General features: G+C 47.9%; 1 protein-coding gene and 1 non-coding gene across 16 annotated transcripts in view; one reads left to right on the top strand and one right to left on the bottom strand.

Moving 5' to 3' along the window:
- Positions 1–4,462: 4,462 nt before the first annotated feature.
- The window catches only part of Odf2 (outer dense fiber of sperm tails 2), a 39,090-nt gene continuing 16,773 nt past the window's right edge, over positions 4,463–26,779 (bottom strand). For 9 of the 15 annotated variants that reach the window (XM_052723185.1, XM_052723189.1, XM_052723192.1 and 6 more), the window contains 13 exons: positions 20,810–20,884; positions 19,460–19,531; positions 19,252–19,368; positions 18,770–18,955; positions 18,337–18,446; positions 16,572–16,707; positions 13,554–13,664; positions 13,335–13,439; positions 12,242–12,400; positions 10,764–10,864; positions 8,533–8,695; positions 8,015–8,140; positions 4,463–5,758 (listed from right to left, as the gene is read on the bottom strand). In XM_052723185.1, the coding sequence (XP_052579145.1) occupies positions 5,567–5,758; positions 8,015–8,140; positions 8,533–8,695; positions 10,764–10,864; positions 12,242–12,400; positions 13,335–13,439; positions 13,554–13,664; positions 16,572–16,707; positions 18,337–18,446; positions 18,770–18,955; positions 19,252–19,368; positions 19,460–19,531; positions 20,810–20,884 (1,653 nt within the window). In that variant the 3' untranslated portion in view covers positions 4,463–5,566. Of the gene's footprint in view, positions 5,759–8,014; positions 8,141–8,532; positions 8,696–10,763; positions 10,865–11,678; positions 12,401–13,334; positions 13,440–13,553; positions 13,665–16,571; positions 16,708–18,336; positions 18,447–18,769; positions 18,956–19,251; positions 19,369–19,459; positions 19,532–20,809; positions 20,885–26,779 lie in introns of those variants that run through there. The other 6 variants (XM_052723184.1, XM_052723182.1, XM_052723194.1 and 3 more) reach the window with 2 other exon arrangements.
- On the top strand, positions 4,694–4,797 carry LOC128102816 (U6 spliceosomal RNA). The gene has a single exon (XR_008215562.1). It is a non-coding gene; the product is annotated as a U6 spliceosomal RNA (small nuclear RNA).

The following is a 26,779-nucleotide window of genomic DNA, read 5'->3' on the forward strand; positions in this document are numbered from 1 at the left end:
CCTCCCAAATGGCAATCTCCTGAATTAGGAAAGTATTCTGTAAAGTACAATGGAATTCTTCCCCTGTCCTACGTAATAATGGTACCTTCTGTAACATAAACCTTGAAAGCGTTTAGCTAAGTAAAAGGAACAAGTTGCCGGGCGGTGGTGGCGCTTGCTTTTAATCCCAGCACCTGGGAGGCATCACTGAGTTCGAGGCCAGCCTGGTTTACAGCGCGAGTTCCAGGACAGCTAAGGCTGTTAGAGAAATCCTGTCTCGAAAAACAAAAAGAAAATAACAACAAAAAGCATCAAGTTAAGGAGAGAACACAGTACAATTCCCTTCATGTAAGGTGTCCAGAATAAACAAATCCAGAGATAGAAGTGGGACCTCAAATGACTGCAAACGGAGATGGGGTTTCTTGGAGTTCATGAGAATGAGCTAGAATTAGATCATGGTAATAATCACACCTTGGTAAATATACTTAAAAAACTAAATTGTTAACTTTGGGTATTAATAGGTCTCACTTAACCCTCCCTTAATCCACCGCACATAGTTGAATCTTAATGTAATTTCACTCAGTCACAACTGCCCAGAGCTGGCTTTGATGGATGCGCTACACTTTTTAACCCTCTACTGCCCATGTCTCTGTGACATCTGTTTGAGGTGGTTTTGAAAGAGTTTCAAGGATAAGCAGTATATTTTCTGGAGAGATAGCTCAGGAATTAATAGTGTTTACTACTCTTGCAGAGGACTCTGGATCAGTTCCCAACACCTGTCAGAGACCAAACATGGACCATGGAAAAGTACTAGCTAAGCCAGAGAACAAGCCCCTACCCTAAACCAGATGCCCCCAAAGATAAAGAACAGGTCAGGCAGGTCAGGTAGCATAGCAACAGAACAATGGGCCCTGACCAGTGACCTTACCACCTAGCAGCCTCACGACTTGCACGACTTGCACGTAGCCCCTCACCTGCACGTCCCCCTTCACCTGCACGTATGGCACGTCGTGCACCCCTTCCCTCCTCCCCTCCCCCTCCCATGCTATATAAGCCCTGCTGAGGAGAATAAAATTTGCAGCTTGATCAGAACACACTGTCTTTCTGTCTTCTCTCGTGTCTCCCCCATCCCTCTCATTCTCTCCCACAGGTGGGTCACCCCCGTTGACACCCCGCTGGCCGGGGCAAACACCCACATGGTAGCTCACAATGCAAACTTTAGCTCCAGTGGATCCATTGTCCTCTTTCTGGGCTCTTCTAACACCAAACATACACACGGCCCACATACATGTAGTTTTTTGTTGTTGTTGTTGTTGTTGTTTTTAAATTTTATAAAATCATTGGACTTCAGGTAAAATATTTTACAAAGGTTAATACAGGAGGCCTAGGAATAATCTGAGTGTGGTGGTTGGACACCTTTAATCCCAGCACTTGGGAGACAAAGGCAGGCAGATCCCTGAGTTTGAGGCCATCCTGGTCCACAGTGAGTTCCAGGACAGCCAGGGCTCGCTACACAGAGAAAGCCTGTCATGGAGAAAACAAAAACAAAAGAATATTCCCAGGAATGGACTCCAAGTCACTTCCATCAAAATAGTTACACACCAGTTACACTGGTGCAGAGGTGGTTACACTAGTTGAGCAAAAGAAAAAGGAATCTCTCTCTCTCTCTCTCTCTCTCACACACACACACACACACACACACACACACACACACATACACACACTCGTGTTGTTCTAAATTTGCCAACTGTTCTTTCTTGAGAAGTTGTTTAGGAGTCAGGGCATGGTGGCACGTGCCTATAATCCCAGCACGTGGGAGGCAGTGGCAGGGGATCTCTATTATTTGAAGACAGGGCTGGTCTACATGAGTTCATGCTCTCTAGAGGCTACATGATAGGAGCCTATCTCAAAGAAAAAAGTCTATTTGTTTTCAACGTGTGTGTAAATGTGCATATGAGTGTTGTGGGACAATCTTTTTCTATACTGTGAAAATGTGTCTCTGCCTAAGGCCTCTTCTGATTGATTTAATAAAGAGCTAAATGGCCCCTTTAATCCCAGCACTCGGGAGGCAGAGGCAGGCGGATCTCTGTGAGTTCGAGGCCAGCCTGGGCTACCAAGTGAGTTCCAGGAAAGGCGCAAAGCTACACAGAGAAACCCTGTCTCAAAAAAACCAAAAAAAAAAAAAAAAGAGCTAAATGGCCAATAGCTGGGCAAGAGAGGATAGGTGGGACTTCCAGGGAGAGGAAGGAACTTGGGAAGAATCTGAGGCCTGTGGATTTTCACCAGCCAGACATGGAGAAGTCCAATGTACAGTATGGAGGAGCAGTAACGGGCCATGGGACAGAATGTAGATTAATAGAAACAGGTTAATTCAAGTTATAAGAGTTAGTTGTGAACAGGCCTAAGCTAAGGCCAAGCATTCATACTTAATAAGAAGTCTCGCCGGGCGGTGATGGCACACGCCTTTAATCCCAGCACTCGGGAGGCAGAGGCAGGTGGATCTCTGTGAGTTCAAGGCCAGCCTGGTCTACAGAGCTAGTCCAGGACAGGCTCTAAAGCTACAGAGAAACCCTGTCTCGAAAAACCAAAAAAAAAAAAAAAAAAAGTCTCTGTATCATTACTGGGGAACTGGCTGTCCAAAGAAAGTCTGACTACATGAGTGTCGGGGCCTAAGGCCAGAGGAATTGAATGCCCTAGGAGCTGGACTGGGTTACTGTGAACTGCTGCCTGATGTAGACAAGAACAGTATGCACTCATCTCTGCAGCCCACCTTGATAAAATTCAAGGTCCTCTGCAAGAGCAGCAAGAGGGGTTTTGCTTTCATATATTTATTTTTTTGCCTCAGCCTCCTGGGTGCTCCACCTCAGACAACCAGAACAAGAGTTCTTAGCCAACTGAACTATCTCTTCAGCCCCCAAACTCTGGAGTTTTAGACTTGGGTTACAGTGGTTGAGATGCTGTAGTAACTGGAATGAGAATGGCCCCCATAGGCTCATATAATTGGTCCCCAGTTGGTGGAACTGTTTGGGAAGAACCAGGTGTGGCTTGTTAGTGGAAGTGTGCCACTGGGGCAGGCTTGGCCATTTCGAGACTCCTGTGATTCCCGGTGCTCCCTCTCTGCCTCTGGTGTGGGTCTACATGTATGCTCTCTGCTATTTGGTCCACAACTATGAACTCTGACCCTTTGAATCAATAAGCCAAATTAAACACTTCCTTTTACAAGTTGCCTTGGTCATGGTGTTTTATCTAGCAATAGAAAAACAAAAGTCAAGCCCCGAACTCAGGCCAATGCCAGCTAGAAAATAGTGCTCTCTCTGAAGAACATTTTCATTTGTGGGTTTTGGTTGGTGATGGTGGTGATGAGGGAAGGGGGCCCTGCAGATCAAACTTAGGCCCTTAGGGCTAGAGAGAGATGGATCAGCAGTTAAGAGCATGTGCTGCTCTTACAGAGGAACTGAGTTCAATTCCCGCACTCATGGTGGCTCTCAACCATCCATAACTCCAGTATCAGGGACTCTGACCTCAGAGAGCACCAAGAACATAGGTGTTACACAGCACATATATACATTCAGGCTATTCACCCATAAAATAAATGAACCCAATTTAAAAATTAATCAAAAGAAAGCAAAACCCTAGGCTCTTGCACATGTGCACATACTAAGCAAGTACTCCACACCACTCTTTCAAATACAGGAAAATACAAAATGGCCCAGAATCTTATGTAGAAAGCAGGTAGCATTTAGCGCATAAATTATAGGTACATCCCACACCTATCTATCCTGTGAAAGTGATCGTCCCCAAATCCTGACTAGTGAGGCCTGACAAAGTGTCTTGCCTTCATCCATCAGGTACCTTATCTTCCTACAGCACCCAAAGAATCAACAGCCTCTCTGTTCCATCATGAAATGAAAAGTTGGTAATTCAGCATCAACTACTCTGCAATTCATGTTTTCTCACATGGACTTTTGTTTTTTTGCTTTTTTTTTTTTCAAGACAGGGTTTCTCTATAGACCTGGCTGTCCTGGAACTCACTCTGTAGACCAGGCTGGCCTCGAACTCACAGAGATCCGCCTGCCTCTGCCTCCTGAGTGCTGGGATTAAAAGTGAGCGCCACCACTGCCTGACTCTCACATGCGTCTTATTAAATCATTTAAAAATATTTTGTTTTTATTCAGACATGGCCTCAGAAAACCCAGGCTGGCTTCAACTCACTATGTAGCTGTGGATAACACAACTCCTGCCTCCACCTCCCAAGTCATTAGATGACAGGTGTGCACCACCACACTCGGTTTTTTTGTTTTGTTTTGTGGTTTCCTCTGTGTAGCTTTGGAGCCTGTCCTGGAATTCGCTCTGTAGAGCAGCCTTGAACTCACTGAGAGCTGCCTGCTCTCAAGTGCTGGGATTAAAGGCATGTGCCACCACTGCCCAGCAGTCTTCTATAAAGTCAGGAGAGAAGGATAAAGGAAATCAAAGGAGTCTTAAATAACTGATAATAAAAATTTTATTTCCTGTAAAACCACACAAAAATTTCAAAAATAAATGAATTCCAGAAATACAAAGAGAAATGAAAAGCAATGAGATAGGGATTACACTTGTGAGGCCAGATGGACATTAGCTTCTGTGAGGTGCTTGGGGACAAGTGGCCTCCAGGAGGTTTCCATTGGCACTACAGAAAATACCGATTCCTGCTCTACCCATCAAGAAGGAAAAAGCGGTGCTCACTTCGGCAGCCCGTATGCTAAACTTGGAATTCAGAGAAGATTGGCATGGCCCCTGTTCAAGGACGACAGGAAAATTCCTGAAGCATTCTGTATTTTTCCTGCCATCGAGAGCTGGTGAGCAAAGGGTTACAGCATTGTGAAACCAGAACAGGCTGTCGTGAGCATACCTGCCACAGTTCCCTCTGTGCTCAAACAATTCACAGCTCACCGCTGTCGCCGTGACTGCTCCATTTCATGACATTTGTAGCTAGGTTCCAAAGGAGCAAAGGGATCTGTGAGCATCTTACCTCCATGAGCCAGGAGTAAATGTATCTTTCTGCCTCCGTTTTATTTTTATGCTGATAAAAGCACAGACTCACTCAGTTACTAACTTATCTGATTTCACTATTTCTTAATACCAATAAAGTTTTATTTTTAGTAAAAAATAAAATAAAAATAAATTAAAAAAGGAAAAGGTGATGTAAGTGGTTCATAGTCCAAGAGGACTCCTGCTGCTTCAGCTCAGAGAAACCCAAGACATGGATGCACTGAAAGAGGGTTGGAGGAGACTGCAGGGGAAGCCCACCCAAACAGTCCCTGAGGAAAGGAAGCAGGGGTTTAAAAATCTGGTACCTAGTGTAGCAAATAGAAGGCCTGTGAAGGTCACTGAAAAATTCCACCAGGCTCACGGATCAGGAAAGAGAACCATCCTCTTCCTGATTCATCCCCAGCTGCTCTAGGGACTCTCCTGCCATTAGGAGTTGAGGAACAGACCCTGAGCACATTTGGTCACCTGAAGAGAAAGCCAGTGGGCTGGCCAGTTACAGGACGGCAGCTCCTCAGTTCCCTGGCATCAGGCAAGGGCTGTACCCCCTGGACAGGTGGCCTCAGGCAGGGGGAGACCGGGAGCGGATGGGTGAGCTTGTCAGGAAAGAGGATGTATAGGGGCCATCCCCAAATACGTTGGCGTAGGATGACTTGAGAAACTGGACGTAATTCTGCATGCTGCGGTTGGTGCTCTCAGACTGCTCCAGGCGGTCCTTCAGATCCTGCAGCCGGCTCTGGTATCGACGATCCGCCTGATGGAGAGAAGAGAGAGCAGGGGCCAAGGGTAAAGAAGGTAACAATGGGCAATCAGAGCCCAAGGCATTCACTTAGAGGGTGTCCACACTGAGAGGCACCAGGGCCTACGAGGGAGATGGGGATTTTCCCCTTGGGTGAGGGAGTTAGTTGCTTTTTTGTTTTATTATTTTGAGCCAAGTCCTCACCAAGCTGCCCAGACAACTCAGTATATGGCCTTGAATTACCTATTTTCTTGCCTTAACCTCCTGAGTACTGGGATTATGGCAACATACACTGAGTCAACAAACCTGGCTGAGGTTTTTATTTTTATAGGTCTGCCTTGGTTATTTGGTCTTTTTCCTTTACAGCTTTTTTTTTTTTTTTAAGACTTATTTATTATGTATACAGTGTTCTGCCTGCATCCAGAAGAGGACACCAGATCATTATAGATGGTTGTGAGCCACCATGTAGTTGCTAGGAATTGAACTCAGGACCTCTGGAAGAACAGCCAGGGCTCTTAACTGCTGAGCCATCTCTCCAGCTCCTCTTCTTGTTTTTTTGAGGCAGAGTTTTTCTGTGTAGCCTTGGCTGTCCTCAGACTCACAGATCTGTCAGCCTCTGCTTCCAGAGTGCTGAGATTAAAGATGTGGGCCACCACACCTGGCTTGTAACATCTTCTTGCTTAATTATTATTAATTTGGAGTGACCTTTCGAATCTTCTCATTTGGGCTTGAAGTTTACACAGACATCAGAATACCTACACCAGCTTGTTTCAAGATTCCATTAGTATAGCAGATTGATTCTCATCCTCTGCACCTGTCTGTGTCTACCAGCGAGGTAGACACACGTGGAAGCCCATTTTCAGGTTTCCTAGTGGCTTTACCCAGCAGGTCTGCATAAAAAGGATGATTGGACCCCAAGCCTGAATGCAGGCGTCTGAGATGGTCTGCACTTGGTTGCACTGGGGGGAGGTCTTTTGCTCCACCCCTGGGCATTCCCATAAATACCCTAGGGCAGAGACAATCAGGGCCCGATGGAATAGGTTCCAGGCCCTCTCCAGGCTATCCTGTATTTTCTATCTGTTTCTCCCCACTCTAATTCTTCTATCAATATTTCCTGCTGCTCCTACTCAAGAGTACACTGGGGAAATGTGGGGGTGGTGGGTAGCCCCACCACAGACACATTCATTTCTTGGACATACATTGTTCCGTCTGTCTTTCTCACGGGTAAGCTGAAGCTATTATTTACCAAGTCCGGTAATTTTGTTGGTTGCTGTTTTAGTTGGTTGGATTAGTTTTGGGTTTTACATTCTCCTCTATCAGTATTAGTAGTTTGCTTATTTACCGTGTGGGTAAATGCAGGTGCATACCAAGACAAAGAGAGGGCAGCAAAGCCCTAAGAACTAGAGTTACAAGCATCTGTGGAACACCTGGCTTAGTCATAATAAGCCTGGGTGCCGGGATACGAACTCCAGTCCTCATGATCAAACGGCAGGTATCTTCAACCAGTGTGCCAGAAGAGGGCGGCAGATCCCCCGAGCTGCAGTTACAGACTGAGCCGCCACATGGGTGCCGGGACCTGAACCCAGGTCTACCCAAGAGCAATCAGTGTTCACAACTGCTGAGCCTGCTCTCCAGGCCCCATCTGGGGGAGTCTTATCGAACAGCCTACCCAGGAAGGCTCAACCCCTAGCACTACCACGGGAGGAGACACAAAGATACATGGGAGTGGCTGCAGCGTCCTCTCTGGACTACCAGACAATGCCGCTGGTCTGTCTGCTCAGGGAGTTGCCCTCTTTTCCTCTGGACTTTTCAGGCTTTCTTTTATTTCCGTTGAGGGTTTCAAAGTTCTTCCTCTCTCTGGAATAAGAGCTATTTTTGCTTACTTTGACTTTCTTTCTCAGCCACTCACATGGAGGCAGCTCCTAGCTCACCTTTTACCACTACCAGAAATTTGGTAGTCACGCAAGTCTATGGATATGCAAAAAACTGTCCACCTGTACAGTATGTGTTTATGGATATAGATGACACCCTGTAATTCTGATTTTAAGAAGGGATGTAACAGGAGCCATAGTTCAGTGGTAGCAGCTTGCCTAACACAGTCAAGGCCCTAGAGTTCAATCCCTAGTACCAAAAAAGGGGAGGGAGGTCACCCAGAATATCCTCCTAGGCTGGCAAGGTGACTGGAGATAATAACCTCTTTGAGACTCCTGAAAACGCCAGTAGACAGTTTGCCTGCAGCCCAAGGGAGCCCTGCCCACTAGCCCAACTCACATCATCACGAGTCCGCCGCAGCTGGCCAAGTTCTGTCTTGGTCCTACTCAGCTGGGTCTCAAGGTCCAGGATTTTGCTCTGGGCTGCTCGCTCCTTGGAGAGCGCCTGCTCCTTGGTTTGCTCCACCTGCACACAAGGGAGAGGTAGGACTGCCTGACCCTGCAGAGAAGGCTAGCCACTCCTACTAACCAGTTACAGCCCATTGGCACATCATTATGCAAAATTTTCCCTGGGGCCTTGGAGCAGAAGCTAACTAGAGGGAAGTTCTTACATCCACCTTTGCCTGCCCCTTTCCAGCATCCCCAAAATGTGAAAAAGCTTTTCTGAGTCTCAAGAGGGCAGAAAGTGACTGATATAATGCTCATCATATAAAAAGGGCTGATCCTCTACAACAGATATCTATTTCATCCTTACACCACATTCAGGAGGAAGGTACTACTGTACCCAGTCTTCAGATGGGAAAGGAGGCTGACAAAGGTCAGGACACGGAACTACCTAGGAGTACACACACAACTCACCTGCCGCCTGGCGTCTTCAATGGCACTCTCCAGCTGCCTCGCCAAGGATCCACACTCTCTCGTTTTCTCCTCCAGCCGCAGCTGAGCCTGGTGAATTGCCTCCTCCCTCTTGGCAATCACCTGTAGGAACTCGACATTCTGGGCGCTGGTGGCCTCCAATTTCCTAGGTGAAAGCACTCCATTAGACCCTGCAATGACCCACTTGTCTTGATCCACTGCCAGGGGGCTGCTGCCTCCCCTGAGCTGGGGATCCCATCTCTTGAAGAATCTCCGTGAATCTCCAAGGAGCCACAAGAAGAAACAGTATTTTCAGATCAGCAAGGTGGCTGGCTGGTCTGTGCAACTGCAAGAGGTGGTCACGGGACAGCGTGGAGAAGGAAGAATGCACGTGTAACTGCGCGTGCAGCACGACAGAGAACAGCTTCTGCAGCTCACAGAAGGCCTGCCATTGTCAGTCCACTCCAGGAACAAGGGAGCAGAGCCCAAGAGAAGCAGGAAGAACGGGAATGAAGTCAGCACAGCTGGCAGGTCTGTTACCAAACCCCAGCCCAGTAAAAAGGCTTCAGCTGAGCCACACAGCACGTCTGTGACAGACATAGGACAGCTGTGGCTTCTGCACTTTACACAAGGTCTCCCCTGCTCTTCCAGGACACCTTCCCCTTTAGTGAACACTGCAAGTCCTGCTGAACTTGGCTCCATTTTGTGGGCCAGCTTGGCAGAGCAGAGGTGAAACACAGGAGGCCAACTGATCCAGTCCCTGGAGGCTGTACTGGCTTCTCTAAGGCAATTAAGACCTAAGACCTGAGTTCTTAGTCTCCCGGCTTTTGTTTTTGTTTTGTTTTGTTTTGTTTTGTTTTGTTTTTGAGACAGTGTCTTATTACAAAACCCAGGATATCCTCTAGGTGGCAGCAATCCTCCTGCCTCAGCCTCCCAAGTACTGGGATTAGTAGTGTGCCATTATGCTAGACTCCCAGTCCTCTGCTTACAGGTGCTAACATGGTTCTGGAGGAAGAGTTTCCAGCATAAGAACAGCTTTCGTAGGCACCAGCTGTGTCCATCTGGGCAAGTAACCTCCTTTTCCTGAGCTTGGCTTCCTCACAGTTACTAACATTTGGGTAGTTCACACCAATGATCCCAGTACACTGGGGGCTAAGGCAAGAGGAATGAGTTGCAAGCCACAGGTTGAGACTCCGTCTCAAAGAGCCAAAATACAGGGCTGGCAAAATATGACTCAGTGGGTACAGGTGCTTACTGCCAAGCCCCATGTCCTGAGTTCAATCCCCAGGACCCACAGGGTGGAAGAAGAGAACTGACTCCCACAAGCTGTCCTCTGACATCCACACCCATGCAGGTGCCCATGCTGGGCACAAATAAATACTAATAAATTAAAAGTAGGTCTAAAAAAGGGGCTAGAGAGATGGCTCGGTGGTTAAGAGCATATAGTGCACTTGCAGAGGACCCAAATTCAGTTCCCAACACCCACATCAAGCAGCACACAACTGCCCACAGCTCAAGCTGCAGGGGATCTGAGCCTCTGGCTTCTGTGGGCACCTGTACTCACATACACATACTCCCAGACACCCACAAATACACAGAGTTAAAACAAGAATAGTACCAGCTGACAAACATCTACAACTAGCTTATCCTGAACATCTCTAAGCAAGTGACATGCTAGATCCTTTATGAGGACCATCTGAGGACTGGCATGACTCTATCAGCTGGTAGATTACACCTACAGTGATCCTTCCTCGGATGAGGAAACGGGTTCAGGAGAGTTAAATGATTTACCCAAGGTCACAAGGTCTCCTGAACTGGACCCAAGGCCAGGGCTTCTGATGCCAGATGGTGTAAGCCTCCCCTAGAACTGCTTTTACCAGTCTGAAGTAGGACGAGTCAGATCAGGGAGGTGGTAGGAATGCTGCTCAGCAGCACACTGGCGTTCTGGTTGCTTCATTCAAGGCAGGCCCTGCTGGTCTGCTTGGCCTAATGTGCTTACCAGAAGACTGGCCTCGTTCATACAGTCACACAGCATCCCTCGAGGTTGACGCCCCCTTCTCTCACCCACAAGGCTTACCACTGAAATGCAAGCAGCTCTTCCTTTGAGTTCTGCCTAGCACCTTCCAGGGCCTTGAGTCCCTCCAACACTTTGGCACACTAAGCACAAAGCAGCTAAGCGGCAGAAAGTCTCAAGTCCTAGGAAGAGGACAGACATGGGACCAAGTGCCTCTAACCTCTCCAGTTCATCCACCTTCAGACTCAGTTGTTTATTTTCCTTCTGGGAAGCCTGATGTTTCTCTCTCGCCATCTCCAGCTTGTCCCCCTGGTGTTCGATCTAAAATGACAGGAACGTAGACTGGTTTACGAGGGAATTTCCCGTAAGGGCAAGTAATGGAGGAATTCTCCCTTCTCCCTGTGATGTCAGCAGATGCCCCATATTCAACGAACAACCTGGAAGAGAGAAGAGCAGGGGCAGGGCAGACCCACTCTACCTCCCACACCAGGAGAACCGGGTTAGATGCTGAAGAGCCAGAACTGTGATGGGTTCCTGATCAGGAGCCCCAGTGGCCCACCTGGGACTGTAGGAGACACGAGGTGTTACCAGTGGCTCACTGTACCACAGACCACTGAGCTTTCCCAGTTATGCTCTGGCACCACTGATTTCGGCTCCCTCAATGGGGTAATGCAGCAAGGGCAGCTTCGGTTCACTTAGGTCAGCAAGTCTGAGAAGTTACCCTGAGCGCTGCTTTACTGAGAACCTCAGGGACAAGGGACAAGGGCTCGACAATCTTGAGGCAATGGATTCAAAGCCCTGTGGACACTAAGTGTCCCTGTGACACAGGAACTCACTTGTCCCCTCTAGGTCTCAGGCTGTCGTTGGAGAAATAACCGTATACTGCATCAGGTTTCTGGGGGATAAAATGTCAGCCTGCTGGAGCAGGGCAGGTGCCCAGAACAAACAGAACAGCAGCTTCTCTTTATAGCTACCCAAGGAAGCACTTCTGGAGAGGAGTGGGGCGCAGTGGTGCATGACCACAACCCCAGCATTCTCCGAGGTAGAGGCAAGATTAGGCGTTTAAGGTCATCCTTGGCTACACAGTAAGTTCAGTCTGGGCTACGAGACCCTGTCTCAAAAAACTAAAAGGGTAGAGACCTGCCCAAGTCAGAAAAAAGTGAGTGGAATGAGTGGTATATGATGTCTTGGACAATGCAGGCAGGAGACGTGGTTCCAGAAAGGGAGAGACAGATTGCTTCTGGGCAAAGGGGCTGCTTGCTTCTGTCTCTCAGAACAGAATCCCAGGTTGTACATCTGTGGAGAACAAGGAGAGGCAGTTAAAGCTTGAGAGAGATGGAACAAAGGACAAGCAATGGCCAGGTATCTGCTGGGTCTCCTTTCTGTGGCTGCAGGTCGGAGGACAGCGGCAGGATACGCAGGGCAGAAGTAGGTAGAGCACGGAGCACTTGGGTGGCCATGGCAGGAGGGCCCAAAGGCTCCCAGAGTGGCGAGTCCTATAGCTACAATCATTTTGTGCAACACGAAGCATTTGGCACACCAGACTTTTATTTCACAGCACTGATGATAGCTCACTCCTTTCAGAAATCGGCAGCCAAGAAAAAGGAAGTGGTCCTCCCTTGGGGGGCGTGCAGCTCATCTCGGTAAGCGGGACCCTGCTCGAGCCAGTTCGTGGGATCCCTTCTGCCAGTCCCTTACCCGGCTGCGCAGGTCTGAAATGATGGCTGTGAGGTCGATATTCTTCCTCTCGTAGCCCTGCAGCTGGTCTTGGCACTCAGCCAACTTGGCCTCTGTGATCTTGAGGATGTCAGGCAGCTGTTGCAGGTCAGCCAGCTGCGACTGGAACTGCCGGCGGGCCTGAAGCAGGAAAAGAAGCCCACTGTTGGCAAGATCCTGACTGAGAACTGGATGGGCCTTCCTCTAGAGTACAGCAGCACTGCCCCAGTCCTGATCTCGAAAAACCCACAGGCAGCAGCCGGCCTGCTCTCCCACAGGCACACTCGGGCCTGCCTCGCCACTTCAGGTGGCCACTCATGTAGTCGGCAAGGATCAGTGGCAACACCAGGGTTCAGCACCAACCCTGAGGGCTCTGCCATCACTTTATTTGAACACTAATGAAGGGACAGTTCTAACCACAAAAGGATTTAACTAAAACCTGGAAAAGCCAGGATTACAGGCTGGTGTAATTTCAGCTCCCCTAGGAAGGCAGCCCTGACGATACACAGACCAGGAGGGAACTAGACATAGCTGGCCCTGGCCCACCCATGAGCTTTAGCAAGACTGAGGACCAGAGACCAGCAGTGAGCTGCTCAAGAGACCAGCGCCTGAGCCTGACTCAGGCTGTCTCCAAGGTTATCTTTAAGGCAGTCCCTGTACACCAATCAGCCAACAGCTCCAGAAGAAAGAGACCCTTCCAGAGGAGATGAGAGGCACATTTGCAGATGCTACAAAGACGAAGGTTCCAGGCAGAATAAAGTAGGTATCCAAATACCTAGCCTCTGGGAGGATCTGAGTCCAACTAAATGCCCCAAGTAGGAGGGGCTCTGTTTTCTTGAGAAAAGGGAAAAGAGAAAGAAAAAAAAAACCCACAAGGGGAAAAAATGGAAATAAAGATCACAGTATAGAGAAAAGGCCAGGAAGGGGACAACACAGAGAAAAAGGAGCACACATGGTGGGGGGACCAGCCAGAAAACAGTCTCTTGTGAGCCAGACGAGCAGGGTCAAGGGCACACGGAGCCACTGGACAGACACTTGGACAGGGCAGGGAAGAGAGCGAGGAAGGGGACAGTACCGCCTCAATCTCTTTGTTCATCTCATCTTTAAGCATCTTGTTCTCTTTGTCGCAGCGCTCTAGCTGGGCAGCCACTTCATCAGCCTCCAATCTGGTTTTCATCACCTAGGGAACAAAACCACAATGGGTGCTCTTGGGCAGAGCCCTCTCCTCGCACCCTTTCCCTCAGGCCTCGCAGTGAGCTGCCAAGCAGGGGCCCAGGCTACCCAAGGGGTCTACCTGGCTCTTATAGTTGTCGATCATCCCCTCGTAGTTCTTCACTGATGCCTTCAGCTGCTGGACCTCCAGATGAGCCTGGTTGAGTTTGTCCTCCATAGGGGCGAAGCTAGCCTAAAGCAGCAAGCAGAAAGAAGGAGGTTCAAGACCAGGGCCTCCTCACCCTCTGTCTACTCGTAGAGACCAGCCAAGAACATGCCCTATACAGAAATTTTCATCAGCGAGTTTCCAGGTAAGACTCCTAACGTGACCCCTCCGTTAGACAGAGACGATGACAGATAAATGTTATTTCTTATCCCTAAAGCAATATACAAAGTCTGAAGGGAATAGAGGGCTGGTGCAGCCAAGTGATAATGGACTTGTGCAGCATGCTAGAAAGAAAATGAATATAAAACACATGGATCACATGCCCAAGGCTCAAGATTTGCCCAAACAGCTATTGTTCTATAACTTTTTTCATGAATAAACAAATTATATGATGCTTTTAAAACTTGCAAAATACTTTTTTTTTTTTTTGGTTTTTTCGAGACAGGGTTTCTCTGTGTAGCTTTGTGCCTTTCCTGGAACTCGCTCTGTAGCCCAGGCTGACCTCGAACTCACAGAAATCTGCCTGCCTCTGCCTCCTGAATGCTGGGATTAAAGGCGTGCGCCACCATCCCCTGGCGCAAAATACTTTTTAACAACAATATGTTGTAAATGTATTTTCAAGACAATGAATTCCCTCATGTCTCTCAGATAGTTACCTGATACTTCACTGGTTTTTCAATACAGATAAACAGGAACGAGGAGCAAGCAGGAGCATGAACAAACAGACAGATGAGTGGCGGCTCACATTTAATCCCAGCTCTCAGTGGGCTGAGGCAGGACTGTTGCAAGTGTGAGGCTAGTTAAGGCATAACAATACACTACCAAAAAAAGGGAGGAGGGTGAAAGTGGGGAGGGAGGGAGGGAAAGAACAAAGAAAGGCTTAAGACAAGGATCCACCATCACAGATCGAGAGAGGAAGAGAAGAGGAGGAGAAGGAAGCAGGAAGCACAGGAAAGCTTCAGAGCACTGGCTGGGTGAAGGGCGTGAGTGTGCTTGACTGTTCCCATCAGGACAAACACAAGAGACCTGTCCACTGCTGGACAAGGAACCCTGGGCCTTAGTGCATGCCAGCTGCTCCCTCTACCACTGAGCCACACCCCCAGCTTCTGTGATGTTTCCTAGGATCATATCTGACTGTCTAAGAGGATATACTTCCACAGGCAACACTTTCAAAGGCTACAGTGTATATTCTACACGGGATACAACATGCTGTAATTAATCCCTAAGTGCTGGATTTGGAGGTTATTCATATTATTTGAGATGGGGTCTCTATGTATCCTAAGTTGGCCTGAAACTCATTGTACATAGTCTACCCATGCTGTCCTTCAGCTCCTGACCCTCTGGAAGGTATTTTCAGGGTGTCTAACAATGCAGTAAAAATAAAAAAGACTGATAATAATACCAAGTGTTGCCACTGACTCGTCACCAGTGGAAACAATATATACAACGATTTTGCCACTTGTTAACATCTGCTAAGGCTGAATCAGCAGATGACCTCGCAATTCTGTTTTAAGGAGTATAACCAACTACATGCACCCAAGAGATGGCCACTACCAGTAAATCAGACCAACACTGGTGGATCCACCTCCCAGCTCCCAGCTACAGCAGCAAGGAGTAAATTCACACACTGTGCTGAGTGAAAGGCACGCATCAGTACACAGACTCTGTCAGTCCACAAGCCCACAGATGGATTTGTGATGACACTCAGCAGCTGCCTTTACAAGGGTTCCAGGGTGCTTGGAACTTTCAGTGATTGAAAAGCTGTTCACAGGCTGGAGAGATGGCTCAGAGGTTAAGAGCTGCTCTTCCAAAGGTCCTGAGTTCAATTCCCAGCACCCACCTGGTAGCTCACAACCATCTACATGTAATGAGATCTGGTGCCCTCTTCTGTGTACATAATAAATAAATCTTTAAAAAAAAAGAAGAAAAGAAAAGAAAAGCTGTTCACATCATGGAAAGTTAAGGATCTGTATACTTTTCCATGTCAGACTTGTCTTGCCTAACAAAAACTAAAATCAGAGGGAAAATCTCTGAAGCGTCACCTCTGCTCAGGAGTTTGGTCTGAGTCAGGAATCTACTTGGAGTTTGGGTCGGTTTGTTTGAGACAGATCTCATTCTGTGGGCCAGGTTTCCTCAAATTAATAAACTTACAGTGATCCTCCTGCCTCAGTTTCCTTAGTGCTGAGATTACAGGCATGTACCTCCACATCCAGTAATAAATAGCTGGGTCTACAGAATCATTCTCAATTTCAAATCCCAACTCCAAATACATCCTTGGGCAAAACCCTCTTTAAGCTTTGCTTTTTTTTTTTTCAAGTCATGTTTTCTCTGTGTAGCCCTGGATGTCCTGGAACTTGCTCTGTAGACCAGGCTGGCCTCAAACTCAGAGATCCCCCTGCCTCTGCCTCCTGAGTGCTGGGATTAAAGGGTGTGCCACTACTGCCTGGCTAAGCCTTGCTTTCTTTATTATCTTTGGCAGGTTAGAAATCAAACCTAGGACCCCAGGCTTGCTAGGCAAGAGCTCTAAAATAAGCTACACCCCAGTTCAATTTCCTTATTAACCAAAATTAGTCAACATATAATCGGAGGTTAAGTTGAAACTGTGTGAAGTACCCAGCAGACCCTTAGAGAGCCATGGTTAGGGTCAGAGTCAGCAAGCTCTGTTCTGCAAGTGTTCACTAAATGCATCATGTAAGCATTTCACATGAGTTACCATATTCTCAGCAGGACTCTTCCCCCGTTCAGGGAGATGCAGCAATAAATGATTAAATGTTCCCCCCCACACACACCCACACCCACGCAGCTCTGCGGCCAGACTCACTGACACCAGAGCATTCCCTTTATCAACATGCTGCCCAGGCTCTCATCTGGCCCACTGAGGCCGGCCTGCCCTGGCCTGCCCCTGGCCTGCCAGCTCTCGGTATGCATCCAGACCTTGAGCCTCTCGTTCTCTAGCTTGAATGCAGAATACTCGGCAGTCTGCCGGTGCAGTCTCTCCACAAGGCTGTCCCGGTCTTCCCGCATCTTCTCCTCCAAGCTTTGTTGTTGGTTTACAAGATCTGTCACCCGGCTGGAAGATCAGCAGATAGAATCAATTCCCAGATCTTTGTAGGAATGGAGTCCACCCCCACCAAAGACCATTTCTACCTTATGGTGTGGCTATATTGTGTACCCTAATAAAATCTGCCTGAAGATCAGAGGACAGAACAAGCCACTAGATTAAACAGAGGCCAGGCAGTGGTGGCACACACCTTTAATCCTAGTATTTGGGAAGCACACACACCTTTAATCCCAGCACTAGGAAGTAAAGTAATATGACTGGGCAGAGAAAGGTATATAAGGCATGAGGAGATAGGAACTAAAGCTTTTTGGCCAAAGCTTTTCAGCAAAAGCCCCTTTTCGGCTTTTGGCTGAGGACTCAGAGACTTCAGTTAGAGGATTTGTGGAGTTGGCAAGGTAAAATGTAGCAGTGGCTTGTTACTTTGTCTCTCTGATCTTTCAGCATTTACCCCAATATCTGGCTCCAGGTTTCTATTATAAGACCATCCACCACCATTCCCAGTGTTGCTCTCAGAGGTTTTTAAACTTCATTACTATTCTTTGGGGTTTTTCAGTTCAGGGGTTGCAAACCCAGGCTTCTCGCACACTAGGCAAACGCTCCACTGAGCTCCACCCCAGCTGTGTTCTCATGTGTTCTCTATTCAAGTAGAGGCTGTCATTTAGCAAACACTGAGTGAGCACTGACGGGGCCCACGCCAGTACCCACATAGCACCTCACCAGGCAGCCTACTACTCACCCTTAAAGCCTACTTCAGACTCCCCACCTCAGAACACCCCTTCTTTAATCCCTCATCTCTACCATGGATCCTTCTTTATACCTTCATCTCTCTTCTCCAACCAGACTGAGAATTTCCTGAGCACAGCACCTATACATGGCAGGTTCTCAGCCCGTGCTTGCTGAACTAAGCCCATCAACACACTTCCAAGGAAAGCTTTGCTCAAAGGGGAGGCTGTTAGCTCCCTGTAACCCCTATCTCCTTGGCCAAAGGAGCCTGTGCATCCTGGAGCCCCAGGACATCAAGTGGAACTCAGGGTAGCTAACACATTTGTGTTCTTCCAGCTGTAGCCCCATAGCCATCACACAGGCTGGCATATGGAGCTGCTCTACACATGCTTGTCCAAAAGGAACAAACGGTCACTGGAGATCGAATAAGTGGTCACTGATATTCTATCAGTGGCAAAGACAGTGGGTCAAAGTCAGTCACACACACCCTGGAGGCTACTGCTGCCTCATCTCCCTGCCACACCTCTGACCTGTTGGCAGGCAGCACTGGCAGATAATGGAGAATGCACAGGACTAGCTGCATCATCCAAGATCAAGCAAGACAACTGTGTGCCATGTCCTGCTGCATAGACTAGGGCCAGGCTGGGCCTCTGTGATGGGGAACCTTATCCCCTTGACGATATTTATGGATGTTTACAGTTCAGGGGATGGAGACCAGGGCCTCTTACGTGCTAGACAAGTGGAGTATTAGTCTGGCACAGGGCTGCCCACTTCTCAGCCCAGCATCTCAGCCCAGTTTACAACTCGAGCCCCAGAGACCACAGCAGTCTCATGAACGCTGAGACCTCAGGGCACCATGTTCCTTTCCCCTCCCCTCCCGTCCCTCCTCAGTCCCCTCTTAACATGAAGACGTACTCGTTCAAGACGATAATTTCCAACTCGAGGTCTCCTTTGTCTTTCACCACCTGGTTGTAGCGGCTCCTCCATGACTCCAGGGTAGATAAAGCTTCAGCGACATAAAGGTCCTGGGAACACAGGACAGTGGCCTGTCAGCCTGGTTTCAACACCCAGGCTGAAAGGAGGTAGGGTGGGCTAACCTAGATAGACCCAGCCTTCCTCTGCTGCCTCCCTCAAGAGAGGCTACTGTGAGTGGTACAGAAAGCCAAACTGAGCAGCTCCCAGGCTCCCAGGATCACACTGCACCCTGTGGGCAGCTCCCGAGTCATCCTTCTCTCAAGATGGATGTGCTGGACAGTTCTAGCCCTCCGATCGATCACCTCCACTTCCCCAGCCATCCCCCTTCCAAGCGAAGGCGCTCGCTCTTCTGGGAGCAGCCCCAGGCCTGTACCTTGTCAGCAAGCTGCACGTGTAACTGCTCGGCATACTCCTCACTCTTCTCCGCCCGCTCCTTCTGGGCTCGGATGGCCTTCTTCAGGGTCTCCTTGTCTCGGTCTCCCTTCTGCTTCAGTTCCTTTAGCTGCTCCATGATGGCCTCCACTTCCGCCTTGTGCTGATTCCCACTGCGCTCCAAGTTCTGGGAGGAGACGGGAAGGAAGAGGTGGGAAGGACAGCAAGGAGGTATGGCAGAGGAGAACCGAGAAGGGAAGATGTAAGAACTCAGACCTATTGGGACAGACACCAGAGGCGTGGCCCCTCTGGGTCTCTTTGACCATGGAGAGCTTTTAAAATCGTCAGATCCCAAGTGACTCAGCAGAGCAGCCACCCTGGGAGCCTGGAAAGCATTGGAGACTAACGACTTCCTTCAGGTAGTCATGAGAAACCTAAGAGAGTGTCAACCTCTCCCGGCCCCACCTGGGAGCCTACAAGCACCTTGATCTGCATGCACAGGCGACTGTTCTCAGCCTCTTTGCACCGGAGCTGTGCCTGTAGATGCCCGCGCATGGACTCCATGGACTTGGAGAGCTCAGATGCCGTCTTTGCTTGAGCCTTGGGAGAAAGAGAAAGTGATGGGGCCGGCTCTAGCAGAGCGCCATGCAGCTCGGTCGGGCTCCTCAGGGTGCAGGGCTGGACACAGTACCTTCTCACATTGTATCTCCTGGAGGAGTTCTTCCACCTCCTTGTCCTTGTCTTGCAGTAGTAACAGCAGGCGCTGGGAGAAAACACAGTCACATGCCTCTGGATCGGGCAGAGGGGCCTGACCACTCAACACAGAAAGCCACTCGCCAATGTCAGAGACCCAGGTAGGAAGCACCTAACCTATATTGACTTTTTTTTAAAGCATGAATATATGTTTCTCAATTTTAAAAAAAGTGCTATTAATTGGAAAATATAGAAAAGCACAAAGCTCAAAGAATGCCTGGCACTCTGCCAGGGATAACCACACATCATTCAAAGGGAGTCTTAAATGCATTTGGTCCTGCACTCTACAAATCTCATGTCTATCACAATCCAACTGAATCCTCCACATCTTTTGGACAGATGCTGATGTTTCAGCATCCTGACCATCATAGCTTAGCTCAGCTTCCTAAGCTGGGAGTGTGGCAGAAGCAACGTCAGTACCCTCAACGTCCAATCCTTCCTCAAATCTCTGTTTTCTTTCCTCTTTCTCTCTTTCCTCACCTTGCTAGAGATGGTTTATTGAGAAAGCACCCCAAGAATGTGAGGGCTGGGGAGCTGGGTTGAGGCGCACACACCAACTGGTATCCTCCATGATGGTCACTAGTCAGGCAGCAAGGCCTCTCCGTCCCTCCCTTCCCATTCAATGCCAGACGCTCCCAAAGTCTTGGGATTAAGAAGCCTGGAGAACTGAGAGTTCAAGCCAGGCAACAGGTTCCCAAATTATTTGGCCACAAGACTCTCATTTGTTTCTCGCACTCATAAACTGACTTCTCGGTCCACGGAACATGAAGCCTTGGGAGAGAATTCTAAAACGGGGGTTGTGAAGTAAAAAGGTATGTACTTTTTTTTTTTTCTTTTTGAGACAGGGTCTCTATTCTGTTGTCCTGGCTGTCCTAGAACTCACTCTGTTTACTAGGTAGCCTTGAACTCACAGAGATCCACCTGCCTCTGCCTCCCTCTGCTGGGATTAAAGGCATGCGGCACCACAACTGACGATATGTACTTTTTAGCTGCTAGGAACCCAAAAAACAAATCCAGGTTTAACAGGGCCAGAGGACTAATGATCCCTCATGCTGGGGTCTCACTTTGTGCCTTGAGCCCTCCGGTGACCAGCTAGCTAGGTTAAGCCTAGTAGAGAAGGCAGCAAAGCAGGCGTCCACCCATTTTATAGAACATGAGATACCACCCAGACGAGCGGCAGAAGAGGAGCTCCAGGCCTGCCCTCTAGTCAGCATCTCCATTTTCGGAAGCCCAGCCCTCTGGCAGCTAACCCACGGGAGGGGAGGGTCAGGGGTGTGTGCTGAGTTACCGCTTTCTCTGAGTCCGCCTCTGCCAGACGTTTCAGTAATGCACCTTGTTGCTCCATTAGTCTCTCGGAATCCTTCAGCATGGTTAAAAAAAAAAAACCCAAGATTTAAATAAACACAGAGTCTCCATCCTAGGGATTTTCTTTTCCCCAAACTATTTCTAGCCACACTAGTATATATCAATCCAGTCTCATTATAATGTCATGAATGTTAATAAAATGTTAATAAAAGTTCACTCAGGAGGCAGAGTCAAGAGGATCTCTGTAAATTCAAAGGCCAGCCTGATCTACAGACCTAGTTCTAGGCGAACCAGAGCTACACAGAGAAATAAAATAAAAATGAAAGTTCACTATATGTCCACCCTCCAGCTCTCAACCTAAAGCTAACAGTTTGATCGTGGGCCTTCCCAACGCTTTTCTATGCATTGCATTAAGTGTTCTGGGTTTTTTGTTTTTCAAGACAGGGTTTCTCTGTCTTGTAGTGCCGGCTGTCCTTGAACTCACTCTGAAGACTAGGCTGGCCTTGAACTCATAGAGATCCTCCTGCCTCTGACTCCCAAGTGCTGGGATTAAAGGCGTGGGCCACCACTGTTCAGCTCATTTTACTTCTAATGTTTTAAAAAATTTATATTTTTTTCGTCATATGTATATGAGTGTTTTGCCTATGGCTATCTGTGTATCACAAGTATATGGTGCCCACAGAGGTGAAGAGGACATCAGATTCTTTGGAACTGGACTTACAGGTGTTTGTGAGCTACGATGTTGGTGCTGGGAACCAAATCCAAAAGTCCTGGAAGAGCAGCTAAGACTTAACCACCGAGCCATCTCTCCAGCCAAAGTGTATGACTGTTTAACCTGCATATATGTGTGTACCAAGGGCCTGTCTGGTGCCCATGGAGGTCAGAAGACAGCATCAGATCCCATGAAGCTGTTACTACAGATGGTTGTGAGCCACCACGTAGATGCTGAGAACTGAACTCAGGCCCCCTGCAAGAGCAGTAAGTGCTTTTTAATCACAGAGTCACTGCTACAGTCCCTTCATTTTATTTAATTTTTTTGTTTGTTTGTTTGTTTTTGTTTTTCGAGACAGGGTTTCTCTGTGTAGCTTTGTACCTTTCCTAGAACTCGCTTTGTAGACCAGGCTGGCCTCGAACTCAGAGATCCGCCTGCCTCTGCCTCCCGAGTGCTGGGACTAAAGGCATGCGCCACCACCACCACCGGCTTATTTAATTTTTTTATGTATACAAATGCCTTGCCTGCATGTATGTCTATGTATCACATGCGTGTAGTGACCACAGAAGCCAAAAGAGGGTATCAGACGGTTGTATGTGGGTACTGGGAACCAAACACAGATCATCTGAAAGAACAATCATTGCACTTAACAACTGAGCCATCTCTCCAGCTCCTCTGGGCTTTACATTTAGATGCATCTATAGACATTTATCTTCCCTTAAGGGAGTAGGCAGGGACTACGCAGTTTTTTGTTTGTATTTTTTGTTTGTTTGTTTTGGTTTGGTTTTTTTCGAGACAGGGTTTCTCTGTGTAGTTTTGGTGCCTGTCCTGGCTCTTGCTCTGTAGAACAGGATGGCCTTGAACTCACAGAGATCTACCTGGTTCTGCCTCCTGAGTACTGGGATTGAGGGCATGCACCACCACCACCCGGCTTGCAATTTTTAAAGAATGATATCATGGGCTGGAGAAGCAGTACACTGGCTGCTCTTCCAGAGGTCTTGAATTCAATTCCCAGCAAATATATGGTGGCTCACAACCATCTGTCCATCTGTATGTAACAGGATCTGATGTCATCTTCTGTTATGCAGGTATACATGCAGACAACTCATACATAAAATATAAATAAACTTTAAAAAAAAAGATATCATCTTACATGTTTCAACCTGAATTTTTGTTTTGTTTTGTTTTTTGATTTTTTCGAGACAGGGTTTCTCCATGTAACAGGACTAGCTGTCCTAGAACTTGCTCTGTAGACCAGGCTGGCCTTGAACTCATAGAGATCTGCCTACCTCTGCTTCCCGAGTGCTGAGATTAAAGACATGTGCCACCAACTGGCTCTTTTTAGATTTTATTTCATGTATGACTGTTTTGCCTACATGAATACATGTGTGCCTAGTTCCTGAGGAAGTCAGAAGGTGGCATCAGATCCCCTGGAACTAGAGTTATAAATGGTTGTGTGTCACCACATGGGTGCTAAAAGCCAAATGTCCTCTGCAGGAGCAGGAATGCTCTTAACTGCTGAGCCATCTCTTCAGCCCCTACCTTTATATTTTACTGTTAGTTGTTTTTCAGACAGAATCTCTATGTAGCCCAGGCTGGCCTACAGTGATCCTTACAATCCTCCTGCCCCTGACTGCCTCCCAGAGTGCTGGGATTTACAAGCCCATGCCACCACCTGACTTCTATTGAATTTTAAAGCCCTTCTCTGTATCTCAACTTTTTGCATTTGTATGTACGTATGTGTACATACAAGGCTGTGTATGTGCACATTCACATGTGTGAATGTAGGGTATGCATGCCATACACATGTGCAGAGGACCACCTCAGGTGTTGGTCCTCATCTCCTACCTTGACTGAGGCTAGTTGGTCCTTAAGCTACCAGAAGTCTCCTGTCCCTACCTCCATGTCCCCAGTGGATTATAGACACAAGTTCTTCCCAGAAGCTTTTACATCAGTTCTGGGGATTTGAACTCATGCCCTCACAGTTATATGGCAAGCATTTTTACCCTCCCAGCAATCTCCCTGGCCCACTTTGTCTCTAATCTTCCATTACACTAACTCCTCCTACAATCTGGGCAATTAGGCTGTTCTTGATGTATACTGCAGACAACCAGGCAATGGACACTGCTGGGCATGCAGAGTGGTCTCTTGGAATGACCCGAGGAGTCAGGATGCACTAAGTCACGTGGCCCCTGCAGGAGCTGTCACTTGAAAGAAAAGGAAAGACAGTCTACAGCTGTTGCAATCAGGCCTGCCACCCAAGCAATCTCACCAGTCCGAGATAGTCAAGGTCTTTGTGCTCTTTTCACTCACACTTCCCTAAGTGTCAGGAAGACTCAGTATCTTTTTGGTTGTTGTTCTGTTTTTCAAGACAGGGTTTCTCTATGTAGCCCTGGCTGTCCTAGAACTCACTTTAGTAGACCAGGATGGCCTGGAACTCAGAGATTTACCTGCCTCTGTCTCCCAAGTGCAGGGACTGAAGGTGTAGGCCACCACCACCACCACCTGGCTAAGACTCAGCCTCTTAGACACCAACAGCCATTTGGATTTCCTCTGATGACTACTGCTTTTCCCTGCTCATTTTCTCACTCACTGCATCTCTATGACTGCCCCCGTCTGCTTCTTGACATGCAAACAAAGCATTCTTTGAAGGAGGCTCACACTCTTGTTCCCTCTGATTTCCCAGGTCCCCTGATGCCATTTTCTAAGGACCCAGGTACTGACAAGGGAGAGCAGTGGGCACCTGGGAGGCTCATGGAGGAAGATGGAACATTCAAGGGCAGACTGGACACACAGCGACTGTCACTTGAAAGGAAAGGAAAGACAGTCTACAGCTGTTGCAATCAGGCCTGCCACCCAGGCTTCTGCCACCACCTTACGCTCCCCAAACATCCCACTCTATGAACCTCCCATATTCCAGGTGGCAGGCATTCTCTCACTTTATAGCTGAGGGTGGGGTGGGGTGGGGACAAGCAAAGGACCTGAGGCCACATAGCTGCAAGGGGCAGAGTTGGGCCTGAAGTGGACTCAGACTCCAAAGCCAGAGCAGCAGTCCAAACACCGAGCACTTGCCTTCGAGGTAGGCACTGAGCCCCACAGAACAGAGGAGGTATGCTGTGAGTAGGAACTCAGGTTGACTGAGCATTCTTATCCAGTAAGAGCCAGGCTCCAGGATGATAGAGGTTAAGTCATAAAAGGAGAAAAGCCTGGTGTGCACCCCTGAAGTCCTAACAATCAGGAGGTGAAGGCAAGCACTGAATTGAAAGCCAGGGGTGACAGAGATGACTCAAAGGCTAAGAGTACTCGCTGCTCCTCCAGAGGACTGATTTTGAATTCCAGCTCCCATGCAACGACTCACAACGGCCTGTAAAATCCAATTCCAGGGGATCCTAGGACTCTAGCCGTTGGCCTTCTAGGGTACCTGCACTCATATGCACACCCACACATAGACACACAGACACACAGACACACACACACAAATTTTAAATAGTAAATCTTAAAAAAAAAAAAAAAATTGAAGGTCAGGGGCTGGACACATGGCTTGGCAGTTAAGAGCATTTGTTCTCTTGCTGAGGACCTGGTTTCGGTTCCCAGAATGCACACGGCAGCTCTAAACTATCTTTAACTCCAGGTCCAGGCAATCTGATGCCTCTCTTCTGGGCTTTGCAGGTACCAGGCATGTATGCAGACAAGACACTAATACACATAAAATATATATATATATATATATATATATATATATATATTTTTTTTTTTTTTTTCAGATTTTTGTGAGACAAGTTTCTCTGTGTAGCCCTACTGTCCTAGAACTCACTCTATAGATCATGCTGGCCTTGAACTCAGAGATCTACCTACCTCCCAAGCGTTGGGATTAAAGGCGTGTGCCGCCACTGCCCGGCAAAACAAATTTGTTTAGAAAAGAAAACTGAAGGCTAGCCTGCGTTACACAGAGAGCTAAGCCTACGTAAGAACCACTCACAGTAAAACCGAACCAAGGGCTTGGCTTGTCATCCTAGCATTTAAGACAGAAACACAAAGTGCAGGAATTCAAGGTTATACTTCAGCTACCCATAAGACCCTGCCTCAAACCCAAAACCAAATAAAAGCTGAGGGTAGTGGCACCCACTACCAGGCACTTGTCACATGCCAGGAAGGACACCAGTCTGCATCCATAAATTCTCTCATCTTTGCACAATCCCAAGAGAAGGACGTTCTCCCCATGTCAGAGAAGAAAAACTGAGGTATGAATTACCTGCCTGAGATCACCAAGCCAGAAATTAAACAAGTATAACTATTTTAGAGAAGAATATGGCTATAACTAGAAGCATTAGTAGAAACATTCTAGACTTTTCATTTATTTACTTTTATTTGTTTATGAGACAGATTCTCATTATGTAGCTGGGAAGTCACTGTGGGGCAATCCTCTTGCCTCCACTTCTCAGGCCTCTGCTACCATGCTCATTCAGAAACTTTCAAGCACACAGACATCAATACAATTCAAGTGTCCATCAACAGAAGGGATCCGCTACAATATAGAACATAGCAGCAAAAATCCATATTAGGCCCGAAGGAGGAAAGGGATGTCATAAAGTATTGGTCAGACATGGTGGCGGACACCTGCAATCCCAGCACCTGAGAAGCTGAAGCGGGATTGTTGTGGGTCTGAGAGGCAGAGGCAAGAGGATTCGAAGCTCCAGGCAAGCCTTGGCTATATACAGAGTGAGACTCTTGTTTCAACATGGTGTACAAATACATATTCAGGCAAAACAGCCATACACATAAAAGAAAACAAAAATAAAAACAAAAAGAGTTTCCCTCTGAGGAGAAGATTATATCACAAATGGAGACACAAGGGCCTTGACATTGAAAGTTGGACAGGGAGTATAGCATCTTTTATTAGTTATTACGTGTGCCTGTGTGTGTGTGAGTGAGTGAGTGTGTGCGCGCACGCGTGTGTGAAACGAAACAGAAACAGTCTTCTCAGGAATGTTCGCTGGGCTGGGAATGCACCTCAGTATAGAGCTCCTGTCTAACACCCATGTCCCCACTGCTGCACTCCCCAGAACCCTGGGAAAACATGGACATTTGCTAAAATAGCAGTATTCCTAATTCCAAGGTTCAGAGTCACCTCTATTGAGAGCCACTGAAGAATGAGTGTGCACACAATGCACAATCAGACACCCATCACTAGTGTTGTGGGGATGGTGGGGGGCGGTCTCTGCCATTTGGGACAGCATGGCT

This window comes from Peromyscus californicus, unplaced genomic scaffold, assembly GCF_007827085.1.
Source record: "Peromyscus californicus insignis strain IS unplaced genomic scaffold, ASM782708v3 Scaffold_7__1_contigs__length_154581171, whole genome shotgun sequence".
Lineage (NCBI taxonomy): Eukaryota > Metazoa > Chordata > Mammalia > Rodentia > Cricetidae > Peromyscus > Peromyscus californicus.